At 39.9% G+C, this 22,725-nt stretch overlaps 1 protein-coding gene across 4 annotated transcripts in view; it reads left to right on the top strand.

Moving 5' to 3' along the window:
• Positions 1–22,725, top strand: part of LOC127569394 (amyloid-beta precursor protein-like) — a 145,469-nt gene that overhangs the window by 89,549 nt on the left and 33,195 nt on the right. For 2 of the 4 annotated variants that reach the window (XM_052013996.1, XM_052013995.1), the window contains exons 6-7: positions 8,443–8,618; positions 15,808–15,975. In XM_052013996.1, the coding sequence (XP_051869956.1) occupies positions 8,443–8,618; positions 15,808–15,975 (344 nt within the window). The remainder of the gene's footprint in view (positions 1–8,442; positions 8,619–15,807; positions 15,976–22,725) is intronic. The other 2 variants (XM_052013998.1, XM_052013997.1) reach the window with 1 other exon arrangement.

The raw sequence follows: 22,725 nt of genomic DNA, 5'->3' as shown, positions 1-22,725 counted from the left end.
GAATACCCGTGATGTAAAGAACAGATGGTGTCCAGCAACTTGCTGATGACCATGACGTGAAGTTTCTTCAGGCCATCTGCTGCCCAAACACCCTGCTCAAGAACCAAGAACTGAGGTGAATTTATCAAGGGAGGTAGTGCTCACTGGAGGGAAAACTTGGATCTCCTCAACCATGACTCTGTCCTTGCCATCAGCACCCATAATTCCATCCCACAACAAACTATCCAGTCCAACTTTGCCATCACTCCTGACAAGCAAGAGGTCAAAGATCATGTGTCACCTGAAAAACGGAGCCTTGAGGGCAGATAGTATGTCTGAAAGTTGGTAGAGGGAAACTTCAATCACACAATCGCAGCCTCGTCTCCCATATATAGGAAGAGAAGGGTATACCAGAGGACTTGAGAGGTGCTGTAAGCATGACTTTATGAAGAAAGACACATCGAGTTGTGATGACTGCAGAGGAGACCTTCCTGCTGTCTGCCATGGGGAAGGTCATCACTGGGTCATCCTCCTCTAGTGGCAAAAAGCTGCTCCCAAATCACAGGGGATTCTACTGTTATGTTTGCATTAAAGCCAGTCGAAGCATGTCTGTGATAGTCTGCACATGTTATAAATCTCCTGCTCCCACACTGATCCAAACAGAGTCCAGAAGAGATTACCAGACAAGAATAATGAATGGAAATCTTTAACTGTTAGTTTGCCTATTACAAGAGCCAATTATATAAATGCACATCTTTCATTATTATAGCATCTTTATGACCTGTGTATGCCAGAATGCACTACAGCTAATGAAATACTTTGCATTTCATTTGGTAATACAGTAACCACAGCAGCTGTTTTGAAGACAGCAAGTTCCTGCAAACTGCAATACAATAGAATCACAGAATGATACAGTACAGAAGGCTGCCATTTGGTCAGTGCCTTTAATGGCTCTTCGGAGTTCTCCATAAGTCCATTCTTTGCTCTTTCCTCAAAGCCCTGTATAATAAAATAAAATTATCCATCCAATTTTTTTCCTTGGAAGGAAAGGTTTAGATGGTTATGGGCCAAACATGGGCAAGTGGGACTAGCTTTGATGGGCATCTAGGTCGGCATGGACGAGTTGGACCAAAGGTCCTGTTTCCATGCTGTGTTACACTTGGACTCTCTAAAGTTGTAGTTGAATCTCCTTTGTTTTCAGGTACTGCATTCTGGAACACAACTCGCTGATCTGCAAGTCACATGCTTGTGTTCAATCGCCTTAAATCTGAGTACTCTGGTTAATGAGCAGATAATCCTTTTTAGGGATCTTAATTGATTAAAGAACTCCTTTGCTCTTCTTTGAAATAATGCTTTGAGATGGTTTATGCCCACCTGAGAAGGGATATTGGCATAGAATTGTTTCAAGGGCTACTTAATTTTTTTTCTTGAAGTAGCTTTTTGTTCCTTTCATATCTTTGTGGGATCATACCAATGACCTAAAATTATTATGTGTGCAGAGGATGTAATTAGCACAACGCATTAAATCGCAAATAGCAATGCGGTAATTGTGTTCGCAGGTCGTGTCTGTGGAAACTGACCTTGTGGCAGACTGGCACCAATCCAATATAGTATTCCAGAACATGTCTGATGCAAATGCACTCATTACAGGGCAATAAAACTATTCGCAGCCTTGGAATAATGTGTACTTTTCATGCTGCATAATTTATTTTATCTATGGAAAGAATATCATTTGCATTTGCAATAATCTAAAGTGATTTACTTCCTTAAACAGACTTCATTTAAAATAATGCAATTTTAAAAAATAGTACGTAAAACAATTACTAGTTAATTAAATGCCTATGTATGGAGTCTTGCTATATTTGAAGCACTCTGTGCTGTTACTGCCATCTTCTACTGCTGTGTAGCTGTTGGGTAATTAAATTAGAGCTGCCATCCAAGACTCAATGTTTTGAACATATCAATGTGTGTAAGCTTTTGGATGGATTTGATAATGTACTTCAATTACATTGAGGTAGTAGTTCTTTTCATGTCTGAATAATGCAAAGCAATTCTTCCATAAATAGGAAATCAACCATATTCCTCATTTTTTTAAATCAAATTGGGCCAGTGGTTGCCTGAAGTAGGGTTGTGTCAATTCTTTATATTATGAAAATACACATGATTTGTGGGAGACCCTCTACCTTGCCAGATGGTGATTCCACTAATTAACAGAATTGTAGGGTTGGGACAAGAAAAAGTCTGCTCTTATTTTAGTTTTCAAAATGGTAGGTTATTATTGGATTTCTCTAGAGTTTTGGTTGTCTGGAAGGGTAATTAAACTTGATGCCAGCGTCGAACCCATTGAATATTTGAAAAACAAACATGCTGGAGATGCTGGAAGATCAGGCAACAGTTAATGCTTCTGGTCCAGGACACTTCGTCAGACCTGGGAAAAAGAAAGCGAGTTAGTTTTCAGTAGGTGAGCTGGGCAGAATAAAGGAACCATCTCTAATGGGGTGAAGCTCAGTTACTGGCTCATTGAGCTTTGCCTGTGTAGTATTTTGTGAATGGCAAGAACCCCCACAAGAAATTGAAAAATATTTATTTTCTGTTTGTTTCAGATTTCCAGCATCTGCACGTTTTGATTTTCTTGAAAATCTAATTAACGCACGGTTGGGGTGTTATAATTGGGAATTCATATCCAATCTGGGTGGATATTAAATCTCCCACTTTGCTTGCAAATGGTTGCAGATGGAGCTGAACACTGGAATCAGACTAACAGCCTAATCCTTGATCTTGGGGAGAAAAGCTTTGGGAATGTGAATTTTAACCACCCTCCCCTCCCCCCCCCCCCCCTGGCCTCAACCCCCCCCCCCCCCCCCCCCCCCCCCCCCCCCCCCCCCCCCCCCCCCCCCCCCCCCCCCCCCCCCCCCCCCCCCCCCCCCCCCCCCCCCCCCCCCCCCCCCCCCCCCCCCCCCCCCCCCCCCCCCCCCCCCCCCCCCCCCCCCCCCCCCCCCCCCCCCCCCCCCCCCCCCCCCCCCCCCCCCCCCCCCCCCCCCCCCCCCCCCCCCCCCCCCCCCCCCCCCCACAAACCCTGGGCTCGAGTGCTGCATGTATGCCCCCCACGCCCCCCCCCCCCCGGCCTCGAGTGCCGTTAGGTACCGCCCACCCCCCCACCCCCCCCCCCACTGGCCTCGACGTGAACACAGTGAGAACATTTCATCTGAGCACACTTGCAGCAAATGCAGATGTGGGATTTGACAGACTATCTGAAGTACATTAAATGGGAAGACTGACTTGTATACCTCTTTTCTAATTCTGACAAATGGTTATTGAACTGAATGTTCACTGTTCTCTTTCCACAGTTCTGCCTGACCTGATGAGTGTTTCCAGCATTTATGTTTCAAACTTTCAGCATCTGTAGCTTTTTGATTTTCATCATTGGGGATGGAAAGAAGAGCTGTGCTGGGTGTTGTTTAACTGAGGGTTTTGAATTACTAAGAAGCTGCTACTTAATTTGAAATATTGGGAGGGGTTGAGGAAATCACAGGAAGGTAATATACAGGATGCTGAAAATTAGTTTTTTTTTAAAATAAAAACAAAATGCTGGAAACACCCAGCAGGTCAGGCAGTGTCTGTAGTAAAAGAATTGATGTTTCTTATCCAAGACCTTTCAATTCAGAGCAGAGAAAATTACTAAAATTAGTAGTTTAAAACCAGATTAATTAGATCAATTGCAATAAATTATAAGCCTGTTCAAAACAAATTTACAAGTTTTGACAGACATTACAGAGCAGGTGGCATATATCTTATGAGATCTGGGAGTTAATGGAGACCACTGTGATCCTCTACAGCCACACCTGCCCGCCCACTGAGTTCTGCCAGCGTTCTGTTTTTGTCTTGGCAGTGGTGAGTTTTGCAGCTTGAGGACATTCCTCCCAGAACTGATGAGTTGGAGTTCTGGTTTCAGACCCTGAACTGCACTGGGGTTAGAGAAAGTTAACTGATCCATGGGGCAGTCATACTTAAGGTGTTGGGCAGAAGTAGGATGGTGTCATTGGAAACCTCCTAATGGAGCTGTAACTTGTAGAACAGTTTAATTCAAGAAGGGGTTTACAGGGGAAAAAAAACTTTTAATCATGGCAACTTTAATTTTCATATGAACACAGAACAGTATAGCACAGAACAGGCCCTTTGGCCCACAACGTTGTGCCAACATAGCTATTCCCTCCTGCCTACAGAATGCCAATATCCTTCTATTTTCCCCTCATTCATGTGCCCATTCAAGCCCTTCTTGGAAAAAATATGGATTGATCAAATTTGCAAAAGTAGTCTTGAGGACAAGTTCTTGGAATGTACTTGGGACAACTTCTTATAACCCCCCAGAAATATTGAGTACTTTTTAAATAGTAGAGATTGAAAGATTAATTAAGGATCATGAAGTAAGTGTCCTTTAGGAAAGAATGATCACAAATCCTATTTCGCATTCAGTTTGAGCAAGTAACTTTTGGTCTGAAGCTGAAGTCTTAAACTTAAAAGTAGTTTCAAACGTAAGAAGGAAGAGTCAGCTAAAGTGAACTGAGAAATAGATTAAACAAAAAGCAATGTAGGATATTTAAGGAAATATCTCATAATTCTCAAGTATTATACCATTGGCAGGGGGCATCGGGGGAAGTTGGTACTGACAGATGGCCAACTAAGGAATTAAATATGGGATCACATTGAAAGAAAAGACAATATTGTAAAGGTAGATGGTTGGCCAGAAGACTGAGAAAATTTTGGAAGCCAAAAAATGATGACTTAATTTTCTTTTTTTTGTAATAAGAGTAAACTAGCTAGGAATATAAAAACAAGAACTTGTCCGTGTTTAAAAATAGAGCAGCTAAACATTAGTCCCTTAGAGAATGAGACTGGGAAATTAATGGGGGAAAAAGGAAATGGCAGAGACTTCGTACAAACATTTTGTATTGATTTTCACAGTAGTAGTTAAAGTAAACGGTGCTGATGTTAGTCAAAAGGTGGGGAGGAATTTAAAACAATCACTATCCCCAGGAGAATCAGGGCTAGGGAAATTAATAGAACTTGGCTCTCGTGGATCTAATGGCCTGCATCCTTGCATTTTGAAAGAATTAGCTGCAGTGTATTGTTTACAATTTTCCAAAATTCCCTGGATTCTGTAAACTTCCCAGTGGATTGTAAAATTACAAATATATCCTGCCTATTTGGAGGTGGGGGTGGGAAGAGAGAGCAGGAGATCATGGTCCAGTTACCCTAATTTCTGTCATTGCAGGATTCCATTATTAAAGTAGTAGTAGAAACGCATAATATAACTGAGCAGATTTAACATTGCTTTATGGAAAGAAAAAGATGTAATATACTAAGTGGATAGAGGGGAATGAGTAGATTCAGTGTATTTGGGTTTTCAATAGACAAAGTGCCATATAAATATTCAAGATTTAAACAAAAAATTCATGGTGTTGAGGTAATGTATTAGCATGGATAGAAGATTGGCAAGCATTACAATAGATGAGTCAGGATAAAGATGAAATGGTCATTTTGAAGTTGGCAAATTATAACAAGTAGGGTAGCAGAAGGATCATGCTAGGACCTCAACTGTTTAAAAACTATCCTTGGCTTTAATGAAGGGACAAAATCCAATCATTTTATACTCAGCTTGAGTGAGTAACTTTAGGTTTGAAACTAAGTCTTAAACTTAAAAGCAATTACAAACATACAAAGGAAGGGTCAGCTTAAATGCATGTTATGAAGAGGATGCAGAATTTGTAAAGGAGTTTGGAAAGGTAGAGATTGGATAAAAATTTTACAGATGGAGTTTAATGTGGGGAAATGTGAGTATATCTCTTTTGGTTGGAAGAATAGCACAGCAGAAGATTGTTCAAATGGAGAGAGACTACAGAATGTTGCTTTTCAAAGAGATCGAAGTATCCTTGTACATTAGCAGCAGGTACAGCAAGATGATTCAGAGAGCAAATAGTGTTGGCCTTTATTGCAAGAGAAGGAATATAAAAATAGTGACGTTTATCCACAACTCTCCAAGGTGTTGGTGAGACCACCTGGGATTTTGCATGCAGTTCTGGTCTTAATTGGAAGGCATATACTTGCACCGGTGGCATTTCCTAGAGAATGCTCACTAGGTTTATTCCCAAGATGAAGAGGTTGCCTTAAGAGGAAAAGTTGAGCATATTAAAAAGGTATGTTTTAAATCAAAATAGAGGCAGGAAAATGCCATTTGGCCCCTCTTTGTATGACTGCATACATGGGTATTTAAAGTACCTGTTCTGCCATTCAGTAAGGTCATGGGGGACTTTTCCTTTACTTTCTACACTTGCACTGAAATCCTCTTGCAATTATGCCATTTAGCTTCCCAATTACTTGCTGTACCTGCATGTTAACTTTGTGGTTTGTGTACAAGGACACCTGTGTCTGAACATCTTTCAATCTCTACTATTTAAAAAGTACTCTATTTCTGGGGGGTTATCCCCACAACATTCAATTTTTCTTGTCTTTGCCCATTCATTTCACCTGTCTATATCCCCTTGAAGCTTCTCTGCATCCTCCTTGCACCCAGCTAGCTTTGTATTATCAACAAATGTGGATGTATTGCACACTTAAATGGAATTCCTGGTCATTTATCTATTTTGTGCACATTAGATGTCTGTCTATATACTGTACTCATCCTTGAAGTACACTTTTAAAAATAAAAATTAAACATGCTCATTCTAATTCTGCATTTTGGTGGGTATGTGAAGTACAACAGTAGATCAGAGCTGGCCAGGTATGTTACTTCAGCAAAAGAAGTCGTATCTCATGGCCAATTATTGCCCATCAATATATTCTCAATCTTCAACGAAGTGATCGGTGGTGTTATTAAGTGGTATTTACTCACCAATAACCTCATTACTGATGCTTAGGTGTAAACCTCATTGCTGTTTGGATCAAGATGTTCAAAACAAAAAGATATTCAGGGATTTAGGGCAAAGAAGTTAGGTCGTAGCCAAGTATGATCTTAGTGAATAGAGGCACAGACTCAAGGGACTAAGTGACCTACTTCTATTATTAATGGAAATTTAGGAGAAGTTTATAGCCTAGCAAACAGGTAAGTTGCAGTTGTGAATCATTTCGGCCCTGGGCATGTCCACAGGAGTTCCTCAGACCAGTTTCTAGGCCCAGCTCCAACTATCTAATCACTGTTTCTGTCACTGAGTGAGAAATGGGAAGTTTTCTGATAACTGCATTGATTTGTTCAATTTTAATTCCTCATGTAATGAGTATCTATCCATCCTTCGGACGCATCTGGACTTGGTTGATAAGTAATGAGTAATATTGGCACCACACAAGAACCAAACTATGAACAAAGAAGAACAAATCTAGGGCTCCTCTCTTGATATTCACTAGTACAGCCACTGTTGCCTCCTCCACCAACAGCATCCTGAGGGGATGTCACCATTAATCAGAAAACTAACTGGATCAGCTGCACACATATTGTGGCTGCAAGAATCAGTCAGAGGTTGGGAATCCTGTGGTGAGTGAATCACCCCCTAACTTGGATTCATTCCACTGCCTAAAAAGTCCACATTAGGAGAACAATATGGAATCCTCTATATTTACCATCTCAACAACAAGGACAAATTAACCCAAATAATTTGCACCCAATCCTGCCTTAAACATTTCACTCCAGGAGCCAGGACTGCATTCTACACCATCCACAAGATGGCAGCTTGTCAAAGCTTCTTCAACAATGTCTCCCAACCCACAACGTCGATTGCCAAGGATGGTAACGGGCAACATGTGCACAAGAATACCGCAACCTGCAAATTTCTTCCTGGACCTAATCTTCACTCTTGCCAAAATCAAGTTTATTGTCATCTGCACAAGTACATGTATGCATGGGTGCAATGAAAAACTTACTTGCTACATGCCTGTGATGCTGCTGCATCATATAAGCTGCATAAAAACATAAATTAATCATAAATTATACAAAAAAAGACAATTTGAACAAAAAAAGTCCATTGTAGTGCAAAAATGATCAAAGTAGTCAGTGTTGCTATACTGAGGTAGTGATTAGGGTTTTGCCAGTTGGTTCAAGAACCAAATGGTTGAAGGGAAGTAGCTGTTCTTGACTCTGGTGGTGGGACTTCAGGCTTCTGAACCTCCTGCTTGATGGTAGTTGCAAGAAGCTGGAGTGGCCAGGATGGTGGGGATCTTTGGATGTTGCCTTGTAGATACTACTAATGATGGGGAGGGATGTGCCAGCTTCTTGCATTCCTGTGCATTTAAATTGCTGTACTAGACCATGATGCAATCAGTCAGGATACTTTCAACAGTATCTGTAGAAGTTTGTGTTCAGTAGCTTTTTCTGAGAAGTTGCCTTTTAGATTATCCAGAGACTTTGCATTCATACCACAAATGTATATTGATACAAAGCTCCACCTTCAATAACACTTCCATACTTAATTTCAGTGATAAAGTTGTTGAAGAGCAGCCTATAGAGGAGGAAGAGGAGGAAAGTGATATTGATGATGAAGACGATGATGACCTTGATGACGTCGAAGTTGAGGATCAGTATGAAGATCCTACCGAGCATACAACCAGTAGCACCACTACCACCACAGAGGCAATTGAAGAAGTTGTGAGAGGTAATCTTGACAATACTAATGTAGTCACTGTATGTAAAGTTTTAAACGCACTCAGTTTTGTAACAAGGTTGAATTGGTTTAGATGGTTTTAAATGCATTGGTAATGCAGAATGATGGTACTGGTTAAGAGTTTGCTCATTGAAGTTTGCCATCCACTGAAATCTATCAACAGTGGAGTTCAGCTTGGAACAAGGGGGCAGGAGTGGCAGTTTTCTTGCAGTTAAGTACAACATTCTTCCTTACCATTGCACTCTTTCAAAATGGACTATTTAGAAGTGAATAAGGGGAAATGTTGGAAGTAGTCATGTTTTGTTGAACGATGCCTGTTTCTGACATTGAGGTTATTGTGGATTTTGAATGTCTAATTAATATTTTGTGTTTCAGCATTCTTAATAGAATACAATCTGGAAGAGCCATAGATCTGTTTGGGGCAAGTTTAAATGAGGTATATTTAACAGACAACTGGCTAACTTAACTTGGCCAGCTTCAGAATACCATTAGAACTGAAGAAGTAGTGAGATATCTTTGGTTATGTTTCACTCGTGACATTCGGATTGTGTCTATGTATAGTTCATAGCAGATTGAATTTAAATAGTTGATTTGCAGGGTTCTCATCCTCGGGCTATTCTGAGAAACTAAATACTCTGATGTCATAATCTATTTGTTTCCTGGTGCTCTGTTTTGCACTAACCAGTAAAAGTCTTGCACCAGTGCAAGGTATTCCAAAGGGTACCCAATATTGGAATCAGGACTTGACTTGCATCAGGCAGGCAGGTGGGGATGGTGGGGAGGATCTCCCCCAGCAGCTAACTACAAGGACTATTTAAATGTCTGTCACTATATTGCTGGTAGTTGGTAAATCTTGGGTGATCCTGATGGTGGGGATAAGGGCTTTCACAATACAAGTTCAGATAAGTCATAGCTCGGAAACAGGCCCTTCAGCCCAACTTGTCTAAGCTAGTCCCACTTGCCAGCATTTGGCCCATATCCTTCTAAATCTTTCCTATCCATATACCTGTCCAAATGTTTTTTTTTAACTGTTATTGTACCTGCCTCTACCACTTCCTTTGACAGCTCATTCCATATACATACCACCTCTGCATGAAGAAGTTTCCCCTCTGGTCCCCTTTAAATCTTTCCCCTTTCACCTTAAACCTATACACCTCTAGTTCTTGATTCCCCAACCCTGGGGAAAAACACTGAGTGAACTTGCCCTATCTATGCCCCTCATGATTTTAAACACTCCTCAGTCTCCTACACTCCAAGGAATAAAGTCCTAGCCGCCCAACTTCTCCGTATAACTCAGGCCCTTGGCCCTTGAGTCTTGGCAACATTCTCTTAAAACTTCTTTGCAGTCTTTCCAGCTTAATGACATCTTTGGTTATTGAGGAGAGTGGAGATGAAGTATATGCATGTGGTTTCAAAGTGCAGCTAGAAGCTATCCTGTACTTTCCTGGCTAGAGGCTCAGTTAAATGTTTAAAAATATTTACTGTTGCTGGCCTGTATGGTTCTCTTAAGGCTGAATGCAGATCTGGTTCTCCTGTCTGCATCTGACTTGGCCCTGGTAGGGTATGGGATTTATCCTTTCAGGCTTCAAAGAACTGTTAATCCCCTACACTGGTTCTTGACTATTTAAAATTTGCAATGTAATTAGTCACTTTTTTTTAAGAATTATTCTGATTTATTTGTTGATTAGGGATGTGTAAGGGGCTGTCATCTCGAGTTGGACAGATGGATTTATCGGTGTAATGCCTCACAGCGGCTCAGTCTGAGGTTTTGCTCAGACTCCACTGTTGTGAGCAAAATACTAGAGAAATGAGGAGAGGAACTTGAACTGACTTGATGCAGCTATTTTCAGGAAGTTGGTGATTACAGGCTAAACAGTGTGCTAATTTGGACTGTATTTCCAGCAACTGCTTACTGGTGAGTCTTGTCCTATTTCTTTCCATGAGGCACTAGTTTGTGGTGGAATATAGGTTTGTTTTAAACATCACATGCCAAATTACAATGACTAAAGCAACCTGTTCCTTCGCTGATGATGAGCCAGTATGAAAGAGAGTAATAGTTATTTTAGTGAATGAAACGATACTTCTGATGAATTCCAAAATACTTGAAGGTGGCAGAGCAAGTTGGGAAGATGGTGATGAAAGCATGTGGGTAATTTACAGAGAACTTTCAAGTTTATTGTTGTCCTAGGCATACATACCCAGGGTACAAATGCCATGAAAATTAGCTTTTTGCAGCGGCAGCACAGTACATCACAAGACAAAGACAAACAAGTTAATATAAACTTAACAAATTATACATAACGTGTGCAAAATAAATGATACTAGTGTAAGATTAACAGAGAAAAATGTATAGTCCAGGGCAGTGTTAAGATTTTTCAGGTCAATTCAAGAACCTGATGGCAGTGGGGAAGAAGCTGTTGTTGAACCTTGAGGTGTGGGTCTTCAGGCTTCTGTACCTCCTGCCTGATGGCAGCATCAAGAAGAGGGTGTGGCCTGGATGGTGAGGATCCTTGATGATGGATGTCGTCTTCCTGAGACATTCTCTTGTAGATGTCCTCTGGTAGGGAGAGCTGTACTCATGATGGAATGGGCTGAGTCCACCACTCTTGTGTTCCTGTGCATTGGCGGTCCCATTACCAGGCTGTGATGCAACCAGTCAGAATACGTTCCACCATACATAGATACACAGCATAGAAATAGGCCCTTCCACCCATGGTGTCCATGCCAGCCATCAAGCACCCATCTACACCAATCATACCATAACCCATTTTTATTCTCCCCACATTCCACCACACACACGGTGATTTTAGTGACCAATTAACCTACCTGCTGTTGCATACAGTTCTAGCATAACCTCGCTGCTTATATTCTACACTTTGCCCCTATTAAGAACCCTATTAATTGATTCTTCTATCCTTAATCTATGTATATATACTTCAAGATCCCTTTGTTCCTCCAAACACATTAATATTCTGCTATATATTGTATATTCTCTTGTCTTGTACCTGTTCAAATGCATCATCTTGCACATGTCTGGATTAAATTCCATTTGCAATTTTTCTGCCCGAGTGATCAACGATCTGCATCTTCCTCATTGCGAACAACCTAGTTTTGTTAGATCTTTGATTACAAAGACGTGAGATCATGCTAAACATTTGGGTTAGGCTGCAGCTGGAGTTTTGCATACAATTCCGGGCACCACAAGCAGGACAGCTGTTGGGCCGAGGACCAGGTACAAAGGTTGTGTACCATGGGTGAGGGATTTCTATTTTCTGGAGAGATTGGCAAAGCTCAGCTTGTTTCTCTCATAGCAGAGAGGATTACGAGCAAGACCTAATCAGTGTTTTCAGAATTATGATGCAATTTAAAACCATCTCCTTTGCTAAGTAGATCAATAATCAGGAGACAAAGATTTCAAAATAATTGGCTAGTACCACCAGAGGGGAAAATGAAAATTTCCTTTATGAATTATCAAAATCTGGAATGCATCGATGGAAATAGGATCTTTTTAATGGATTAGTTAGGGTGTGTAGGATGAGCTAGTGTCCAATGAAGTTGAAGAGCTCTCATAGAACCGCAGGAGAACACCTGCACCAAATGGTGGCTTTCTCCCATTCTATAAGATTCTATGAAATGGCAGAATAACAAATTTCAGCTTTGGATTAAATTTAGACTATAAACCATTCACCATGCCGTGGCTTTGCTCTGTTTGCCCTTTGGACACGATGCACTATGTGTCAAGTCAGATTACACTGAGTTTTTAACCTTTAATACCAAGAATGTAATTTCCTCATTCAGCATTTGACCATTTAGTTTCTATCAATAAGCTTTTGTAATGGAATGGATGTCAATAAGCACAGTTGGAGCAAATTTCATACATCAGTGAGCAGTTTTCAAAGCTTGTGTTTAGCTGTTTGCAATGTTATCTTTTTTGTTCCCTTTTAAAATGCGTTCAGTGCTTCAAATGCACCAACCCAACCCACATGCATCACGTGGCTAATGATGTCAAATAAAATGGATAGCTAGATGTGTTATTATTTGGCTTGTACAATGATTTGAGAAAGCACTTGATCTCATTTCTGGTGGTTGTGTTTAAATTCTCCATGCATTCGATCTGAGGCCTTGCGAAGATCAGCGGAATGTTAGTAATTTCACTGTTTACAACAGACTTCTAACCGAAATAACTGAAGGTATAAACATGAAAAACAAAGCATAAAAAAGAAATGCATTCTGCAGCAGGAAAGGATGGATTTTTGCTCAGTTCTGGATATTGTTGGCTGGAAGTCTCCACTGAATTGTTGAATCCCTTGAACAGTGCATATTGCAATTGAAGCTACAATTAAAAGCTGCACAACAAGATGAAAGTACATCTGGACACTGATTTTTTTTTTCCATTGTTAAAATGACCTTTACAAGCCCCTGACCTGATGAAATTTCCAGCTTCTTGTGCAGTTGCTCATAAAGCTTCTCTAAGTGGAATAACTATTAAAACTCCAGCTGGTGGCAGGCAGCAGCACTAAAATTTATTGAGCATGTACAGCAGGCTCTGCAGCCTTCCTTTGCCTCTCCCTGCTATTGCTGTTTTTGAGCAAAATGTATTAAGGACAACCACAAATCAGATTGCATCATACTTTGAATTTTAAAATTAACAGTTTTAAGATGGTAATCTCCAAAGCAACAAGATGGAATTCTACTCCTCCACATTTAATGTTTAAACTACTGAGCTAGGTCCAAAATTATTTTTAAACATTTAAAAAGAAGGAAACAGATGGAAAAAAAAAACTACCTGCCTTTGGTTCAGTTTGTCCATCTGTGAAGTTGCCCTTAGAATTAAATACACTGCTTGATGTGAAGATAAGATATTTATTAGTCACATACATCGAAACACACAGTGAAACGCGTCTTTTTGCGTTACTGAGAAAGTACTGGGAGCAGCCCGCAAGTGTCGCCACTCTTCTGGCACCAACATAGCATGTCCACAGCTCCTAACCTGTACGTCTTTGGATTGTGGGAGGAAACCCACACAGACACGGGGAGAACGTACAAACTCCTTGCACATTGGAAAAACTGAGTTCTGTTATCAATCTACTTGTTTAAAAGGTTTTAGTCAGTATGGAGTAGTTGTACAGTAACCAATTTCAATACCTCCAAGCTGTTTGCAAGGTGACAAATTTTTTTCTCCTAATTTGATAACCTATTGAAAGTACCGTGTAATAATACATTTTTAAGGATAGTTACCAGCCTCCCTACGTAAGTGTAAGATAATCTTGTGCAAGGTTTTAAGACTTGCATTTAATGTGGTGCTTTCCAGAATCACACGACAACCAGAGCACATGACAGGCAAACGAAGTGTTGCCATGGTGCTGGAGTGGGTTACCTCCTCAGAAAATTGGGAGGGGGGGCGGATGGTGGGGGAGAACAATATTTGTGAGAAATAAATCAACAGATTCCATAACCTTAAGCATTAGATCATATGAATGGATCAGAACTTGAGTTTGTGTAGCTCTGAAGGGGCAGCATCATAGTCGAATATTGTCTTAACACTTTGGTACTCGCAGACCTGCATGAATAGGCCTGTTAATGACATTGCCCCCGGCTTACCTTTCACTTGCCAGAGCCTTCTGCTCACTTGTCGGCAAACCTGGTACGTTTGTTTTACAGGAGTAGAGCCGACGGCAGACTATATCTGATGGGAAAGGAACGTGACATTCTTGCTGAAACACTTCAGCAAAACTCATTAACTTGCTCACTGGCTCTAAGGCAGCTGGGCATTCAGTTTTTAAACTAGTACCAACAGGAAAATCGCATTGCTCTGCCAAAACAAAGCCTTGTAATAGATTTGGAGGGATTTGTGCAGTCAAATAAACATCCTCGATGCTTTGAGATGCAGCATGTAATTATTTGAGCCATTAAGTATATGAACCATGTAAGAATTTACTAGAAGTAAACCTCAGTAACTTTCAAAGTTGGTTCTTCCAGTTTAATTTGGTAAATCTGAAGAAATGATAAATGTATTAGTGAGTGCCATGAATTTTCTACCCAAGTCTTGATAGTTGATGCAGCAGTCTTGCTGGTAAATGAGCTACTCATCTAGGCAGCAAGTGAGGATAAGCTGATTCCAGCCAAGAATAAGGAATGCTGTCATCCAGGATTTAATTTTCTTATTCCCAGATGGGCTGTGGTCATACAGCTGTGAATGATCTTTAGATGTTCACTATCTGGGTGACAGGAAGGATGATCATTTTAGCAATGCATTATGGACTAGAATAAAGACTTGATCAGCAACCCATCCAACACCCCAAAATTTTAATCCCTCCACAGCCCCACATGTATGGCTGCGTTGTGTGACATTCATATAAGGCATTGCAGGTAGTTGCCAAGACTATTTTGACAGCACCTCCAAGCTCTCAGCCTGTACTCAAGGACTGTAGCAGTTCAAAAATGCAGTTCCCCCCACCCCCGCCCCCCTTTCCTGGGGGTAATTAAGTACAGTCGAGAATTCCTGGCCTTGCCACGAAGCCCCACATCTCATAAATGAAAGAGGAAAAACAATGCTTCTATACCCTGACAAGAACTTCTAATCTCATGTGACTTCGGGAGTTGGGGGGGAGAGAAGAAAATTATAAGTTGTGCTAGCAGAATAGTGGTGCCGTGCATTTATTTTCTCCTTACCAACAAATCATCAGTCTGGTTCCTTTTTGCAGTAGTCGGGCACTACCACAAAGCAGGGAAATTATTAGTCAGCTAATGCCCAGTTTAGTAAAACTGCTAATTTAACATCACACAATTCTTTGTAGCCGTCTCCTAATCTAGATGAGTAGATAAGTCCAAAATCTTTTTAAGTGAAACCATTGCAAAACCCAGGGCACAGAAATTCATTGTGTTCTAACCCATTGAACCATTCATTCCAGTTGTGACTTCAAAGGAGACTTTCTTTACACAGCATTATCCATTCGATTGGCCACTGAACCAAACTGTTAGTGAACTTAAAGCACTCTATTTTACAAGGGTTTCAATCAATGATTCAAAGCTACTAAGATATCAAAGGTATCTGAAATAGAATTGAGTTATCAAGGTTTCTAAAGCAAATTCACTTGATTTGCTCTGGGCTTAAAGCAAAGTTTTTCTTGTAAATTTGTTTTCCTCTCCTGATTAAAATCCTCGCATCTTTCACATTCAGAAGTTTGTTCTGAGCAAGCGGAAACTGGGCCTTGCCATGCTATGATGCCTCGATGGTACTTTGACATCAGTGAAGGAAAATGTGCACAGTTCATTTATGGAGGCTGCGGAGGGAACAGAAACAATTTTGACTCCAAGGAGTACTGTTTGTCCGTCTGTAACAGCGTCAGTAAGTGAAACCTCCAGCTGATTGCAGTCTTTCTGTGTCGCTCAGCACTGAAAGCCTCAACCAGTCTCTCTGCTGTCTAGCTGTAGGGCAAGTGCTGCAACTTGCCAAGTTAATTCCTGCAGTGAAATTTACACAAGCTGTTTTCTTCTTAACCCATTTAATTGCTGTGCACTAACTGCTTTCTGTCTGTCCTAACTTGGCTTACATGCTTCAAAACTCTCTGCTTGCTTAGGCTTGGAACTTGTCAAATTATTACTAGGTTGCTAAAGATTTTCTCCATTTCCTTAACATGTTGTGCATTGAGATTTGATATGTATGCATACTCTTCAAAGTACTTGGGAGAGCTTAACTCTGCTTGAAAAGCTAAGTGCAATTGTAGCAACTAGCTTTGATTAGATGACCAGCTGGATAGAATTTGGAATGTGAAGAGACAAAAGGAAATTGCAATGCAAACCTCACAAATGTACATAAGTGATTAGGTGAAATTATACTCTTGTAAACTGCTGAACATTTCTGTGCTGCTTTGAAGCACATATTACAGTCCTATTGCCACAGTAAAAGATTTGGTATGGATAACACAGTCTGACTTTCAGCACTAGCACGACAGCTTCATTAAATCCTTTCCTGTTTTCCACTGTTTCAAAAACACAGTAACAGCGGATATTAATTTACCAGCCTTTTAAGTGTTATATTGGTGCATCTCAGTTTCTTCCAGTTTCTTTAAAAATATAACCACAAACATGTTTTTTTAAATTTCTTAATTTGAAAATGTTGATGATCGTCAAACAAATTATTGTAGGAAATGAATATCTAACATTTTGGTTTTAAACTGCACAGTCCCAATAGTGCAGGTATAGCCTTCTGAATCTGATCCAGATTCTGCAGTCAGCATTCCACTGCTAACAGAGGAGAAATCTTTCAACAAAGGTTCAGCAATGTCTGTCTCATTAGTTTTCCCTTTTGAAGTCAGTTACAAAGTGGTACCAGGTATGTGGCATCTGGGAGCAGTGAATTCACCAAGCTGGGTGAGTAGCCAGTCAGACTGAAGAATACTGATGGAACAATGCAGATGGCAAAAACCTTTTGACTTTGTTTGCAGTGTTTACAGAAGGGCTTCAATGGGAACAAAAATGATTCATTTTTGACTTTGTTTGCAGAGGGTGAAATAAAGTTGGAACACTGAGGTAGAAGCTGAATTATCAAAGCTTAAAAACGCAAATATCTTCAAATACTTATTCTAAAGGCCTGCCATTCCACATACACGTGCAATTTTCAAGGCCTGAGAGGTTATTCAGTAATTGTTGGTGCTTTGTTTTAAAATTAGATTTCTAAAAAAGAATAACATTTTCAGTGTGTTTTTACAGCAAGAATGGTTTTCTTCAAAGTTGAAAATCTCTTGAATTAACCTGATTCTAACTTCTTAGCAAAGACCGCAGCAGTTGCCCCTAAGGGACAACAGGAGATGGTATAACACCAATTTCTGAATTTCCACATTTTAACTGTGCATTTGAGAAACTCAGGTTCCTGAGAGTTGTTCCTCCTTTATAATGATGACCCTCAATGTTGATGCAAATTTTAGCCCAATGTTTTTTTAAGCTTAGCAATTTCATTTTGAGTGTGTGCTGGGGTAGAGACTTCCATCTGTTTAGCTAAAAGTCCCCATTCAATTAAAGGTGAGTGTGAATTAATTCCAAAGGGTGGAAATTTGAAAATTATGATTTGATAAAGGACCTCTTGGGAAATCACACTTTCTAGAGTCCAGGCTTAAGTGTTTGATGGAGTTTCATTGCCCTGACGATTTGAGCATAATAATTGGTGCCTTTTCCATTTCTCTTGGAGACTGTCATCGGTCATTTTACCCTAGAAAAATATAATCACTCTTAAGAACTTAAAAGTACAGAATTTGAAAAGGTGATTTTTTTTTTTGGTAAATTTAAACTGACATGCCTTCAAATGCAAAGTACAGAGTTTGCTAGCTGATCTTTTTTCTCAATGCTTGTCTAACTTCTAAATTTCCTGAATATTACAGATTTATCAACATGACGTGGATCTATCTATCTATAAATGTTGAACTAATTTTAAAAGAAATAATTCCTGACATCAGTGTTAATGGTCTTCCTTAGAGTCATTTTGAATAATGTGCACTTTCTGTGTGAAATATCTGAATGTTTATCTTTTATAAGCTTCAAGCTTTAAATTTCACGTTGGAGTTGCTGACTGCCCCAGTGAATTTGTACAATCCATGACAATTAGTCAGCTCACTCAAATGGTTGATGGTGGGCCGAATGGCCTGTTCCAGTGCTGTACAACTCCATGACTAAAATAAGTTGTTGCCAGAAGGCTGCACGAGATGGCCTGCCTGTTTAGAAAGTAGAAAGCACGTGTGCTGTTAGGTAATTATATACAAGGTAAACTATTCATATTTATGAACTTCAAGGGTTACAGAACCACAAGCAGGTGTATGCTACCTTTTTATTGACATAGTCACAGAGTTCTACAGCACAGAAAAAAAGCCCTTTGGCCCTTGTGTATCCATGCCAACCAAGATGTATATTCAAGCTAATCCCATTTCCCAGCACTCGACCCATGTACCTCTAAGCTCTCGTCATCCATATACCTGTCCACATATTTAAATGTATCTAATGTACCTGCCTCAACTACTTCCTCTGGCAGCTGGTTCCATATATCTACCACCCACTTTTTTTTAAAAAACCGTTGCCCTCACTGCAGGATCACACAAATTTTTTGAGAATCTAAAGTATCACTTACTAAGATTAATTCTTAATCAGTGATTGTTGTGTATGTGGCCATTTGCTCTATCACTCAGGATTACTTCTGCTTTCGTGACATTTCTCTTTGAGCTTGGCAACATGTAATGTGTGTTGTTGGCTCATTAAGTCTGGCTGGGTGGACCAGTTAACTTCAAGGACTAATCTTCTAAATGCATTCAATGCTTCCACGTCCACAGAAGTCTCCCATTTAAATGTTTCCACATGTAGGAGAGGGGGTAAATAGATAATTCACAAGATACTGAGATCACGTTGCTGTCGGATCTTGCTAATCTTCCTAATTTTTGAAATTGGGTCATTACTAGATCTGGAAAAGAGCAAAAAATTTACGTGAATCCTTTGCAAGGATGTATCCAAAGTGTTGCAGAGTGCAGTACTACAGCACACCAAAGTCAATAGGAAATTGCCCTATGCAGATGTTAATTAGGTACAAATTTAAAATCAGATGTATCAATCCAATAGCATTATTTGACAAAAGATAAACACTTTACCTGAATGTAACCATCCTACTGTTCCCATGCTGGGTGTGTTTTCACTTCTGCTCAATAAGAGAACATTGAAAATATAAAGGTATGTTTCTTTAAAGAGTCTAATATCTTAGCGTTAAGAATCGTCGGCCAGGGGGAGAAACATCTTGAATGGGAGCAAAAGGAGAGAAGATTGGAGGCTGTTCACGTTTGTATGTGTGCAGGTATTTCACTTCCATCCACAAACACTGTGGGCCAAAGCATTTTCAGCTGAATTTGCATTCTTAGGCATCGAAATTGTGACAGATTGCAGGTCCTTGTACTCAGATGATTCCCTTCACTGCCTCATATCTTATTACTCTGTAGCATGACTGGGGCCAAAATATCAACTGAATTGGATACTTAATTCTCTCACAAACCCACACATGCTTTCTCTTTGTTCGAAAGCTATCTGATTAATAATTCAGTGACACAGAACTAAGTGCAACCCAACATTTCTTAAATTTTCTGCACTAAGAGCGAGTACGTTAACATTTATAGTGAGTGTCACCTCACTCTGACAAATCTGTAATATTTCTTGCCCGATAGAATTTTTTGAATACTAGTACTATTAATGTACTAAATTAACATTCCCCCTGTCTGATTTTTCTCAAATCCCTGCTGGGTTTGATCTATACCATATGTTTCCTTGATCTTTTTCCCCATGTCAGTCCTGGCCTCTTCCCTATCAAGTGTTTCAGCAGAAGGGTTGTTATGTATACTATTTAGAAGAGCTAATTCCTGCCCCGAGCTACTCTCCCTCATGCAAACAAAGGAGCCCTTAAAGCATTGTCCTGTTTGTAAATGAGACATTCCAGCCCTTGCCTCTGTGTGTGTGTGTGTGTGTGTGTGTGTGTGTGTGTGTGTGTGTGTGTGTGTGTGTGTGTTGGTTTCCTTGTTAATAAAGCTCTTTTTTTTGTTGAGAATTCTTTCCTTATTCCATGTGAGTTGTGATGGGGAATTTTAATTATTTTGAGCTGAATTTAATCTGATAGTAACCTTATTGATAATGTGTCAAGGTAAAATCACCAGAAATTCTGAAAATTGCAGTAATGCAAAATGGGTCCTATAACATAAGTGTGTGCTCCTCACCCAACTACCTTAGTCTGGTTTCTGCCCTTTTCGTCCTGATGGAAGGTCTCGACCCGAAATGTCGACTGTTCATTTCTCTCCATAGATGCTGCCTGACCTGCTGAGTTCCTCCAGCACATTTTGTGTGTGTTGCTATAACATCAGAATTCCAGTTACCGTGGCAGCTTGTCCATCCCTTTTTTTGGCTCCTTTGTCAGGCTAGGGATATATCGCTACTTGGAAACCACTGTGGCTGTCTTGTGCCAGAATTGAGCCCAATGTTTTTTTTGTTACAAATCTCATTTCTGATCATATGAGGAAAACTGCAGGCTTGAAAGAATATTGCTTTACAGTAGATTGTCCCTTCAGTGCTTTTGAAATGGAAGAAATTTCCAAAGGGATGTATTAGTTAATGTAATTGATATTTATGAAACAGTCCTGAAGTGATCCATTTGTGAAGAGATGAATATCTACTTGTTGCTCGAATCCTGTTTGGCATTAACTTGTGTGAACCTGGCTTTCTGGACAGATGAGAACTTTATTTGTCCATTGAATGTGGATATCATTGGCATTTATTGTCCTTCCCTAATTGCCTCTTGCCCAAGCAACCAGATTGGCTAAAGATTACAGATTTCTTTCCCTGAAAGACTTCAGTTTTTAATGAAAATCATGTTTACTCTTACTAGGACTTGTTTTTTCATCTCCAAATTCAGTTCTTGAATTTAAATTCTCCAGCCTGCTCATGGTCCAGAACTCTGGCTGCTAGTGTGATAACTTAACCATGATGCTACCATTCCCTTATATAAACCAGGTTAAAATCTTAAGAGTGACAGTATGGGTAGTGGTTGAGAAATGAAGATTTCATGCTGTAGTAATGACAGATGACGTGAGCAAAGGTGCAACATTGACAATAGAAAGTGCATTTGGAAACTTGTGATATTGGGCTTGCAATATTAGACTACTTGTTCCATGTCCCTGCTCTCGTACCCCAGTCACTTGAACATAAGGCTACTGGGAAAATGGGCCACCGACTTTTTTTTCCCCCCAAAGTAGCGCCACATTTTGGTGGTTTCAAAGTGTGTCTCAGTGCTCAAACTATAACATTTTAAAGTAACTTGATTCTTTAGGCAGCACTGAGTGAATATGTTAATCTGTCCATTCAAGGACATAACATGACCCAGCTAAAATACTTAATCTACATATATGTAGATGTAGCGAACTAACCTTCACTTGAACAGTCAGTAGAAGACTTCACTTTCAGAAAGAAGTGTCTGATATCAAAATGCTAATGTGGAGAAGTCAAGGATACAGGGTCATTTCCAATGTGTGCCCATTGTATTTATAGCAGTTAGAGCCTTGGCTTAATCGTACAAGTCTTCCTTTGACTTGATCATTTTTCCACTTGTGTTGACATACTCCAATAAGCTTGAGATGCATTTTCCTTAATTCATTAACATCTAGTGATTAACCTTCAAATTTGAGAGACCCTAAATTAGTCTGCATCATTCAACATATTATCATTGCTGCTTTTCTTCACAGGAAACTTTGTCTTTTGATATTTGCCCAGTTTCTGCCCTGGATATATAGAATACAGGAGCAGCCCTCATCTAACATACCACTGGCATTCTCTGCGGCCGTCGTTAGATACGTCCATGTTTAGTTTTATTCATCTGCGTCCTCTTCCGGTGATTCTTTTCTCTATTGTCCAATGAATCCTATCATTCACTTCCACTCATTTATTCAATTGTACCCAGATCCTGCCTGGCTGTAGTTCTGCTGCCATCCCCACACAGCTGCCTCTAAGAGTCTGGGATCAATCCGTGGTCTGCTGCTCTTCCCAGTCTGTGTACTGATCACGTCATTGATTAGAAACCCGTCCACTTTGCAAATATGATGTTACTGTTCCACAATCCTGTGCTATAATTTAAAAATTGATTAAAAATGAATGCATTAAAAATATTGAAGATCCAAGCACCAAAACACAAAAAACATTTAACTGAACAGTTACAGTTAACCCATAGTTAGTTCTATTCATCGCAATTAATCTTTAATCACTTGTAAACCCCATTAGAGATTGACCTTAAGAATCCCAATACACTTGTAGCTGATACTCAGCTACTATACTTAAGAATGCATGCAGTATTTTAAATCCCCTTTTAATATAATTTCAACTGCTGACATTATCTTGCTAGATAGTTCCATTCACAGTGGGTATTAAACCATCACAGAGTAGTAAAATATGCATTTAAATACAGGAATGCAGAGTTTTTTTTCAAATGAGGAAAATTGGCTGAATCCAAAATACAGTTCATTTGGAATCTTCAAAGATGTACAATTGTACATTTAACAAGCCAAGTTTTCGAATCCATTTTACATAGTGGTTC

The sequence above is a fragment of the Pristis pectinata genome, chromosome 4 (assembly GCF_009764475.1).
Source record: "Pristis pectinata isolate sPriPec2 chromosome 4, sPriPec2.1.pri, whole genome shotgun sequence".
In the NCBI taxonomy this organism is placed as follows: Eukaryota; Metazoa; Chordata; class Chondrichthyes; order Rhinopristiformes; family Pristidae; genus Pristis; species Pristis pectinata.
The sequence above is the reverse complement of the archived record's forward strand: the minus strand, read 5'-3'. Positions and strand labels throughout refer to the sequence as shown.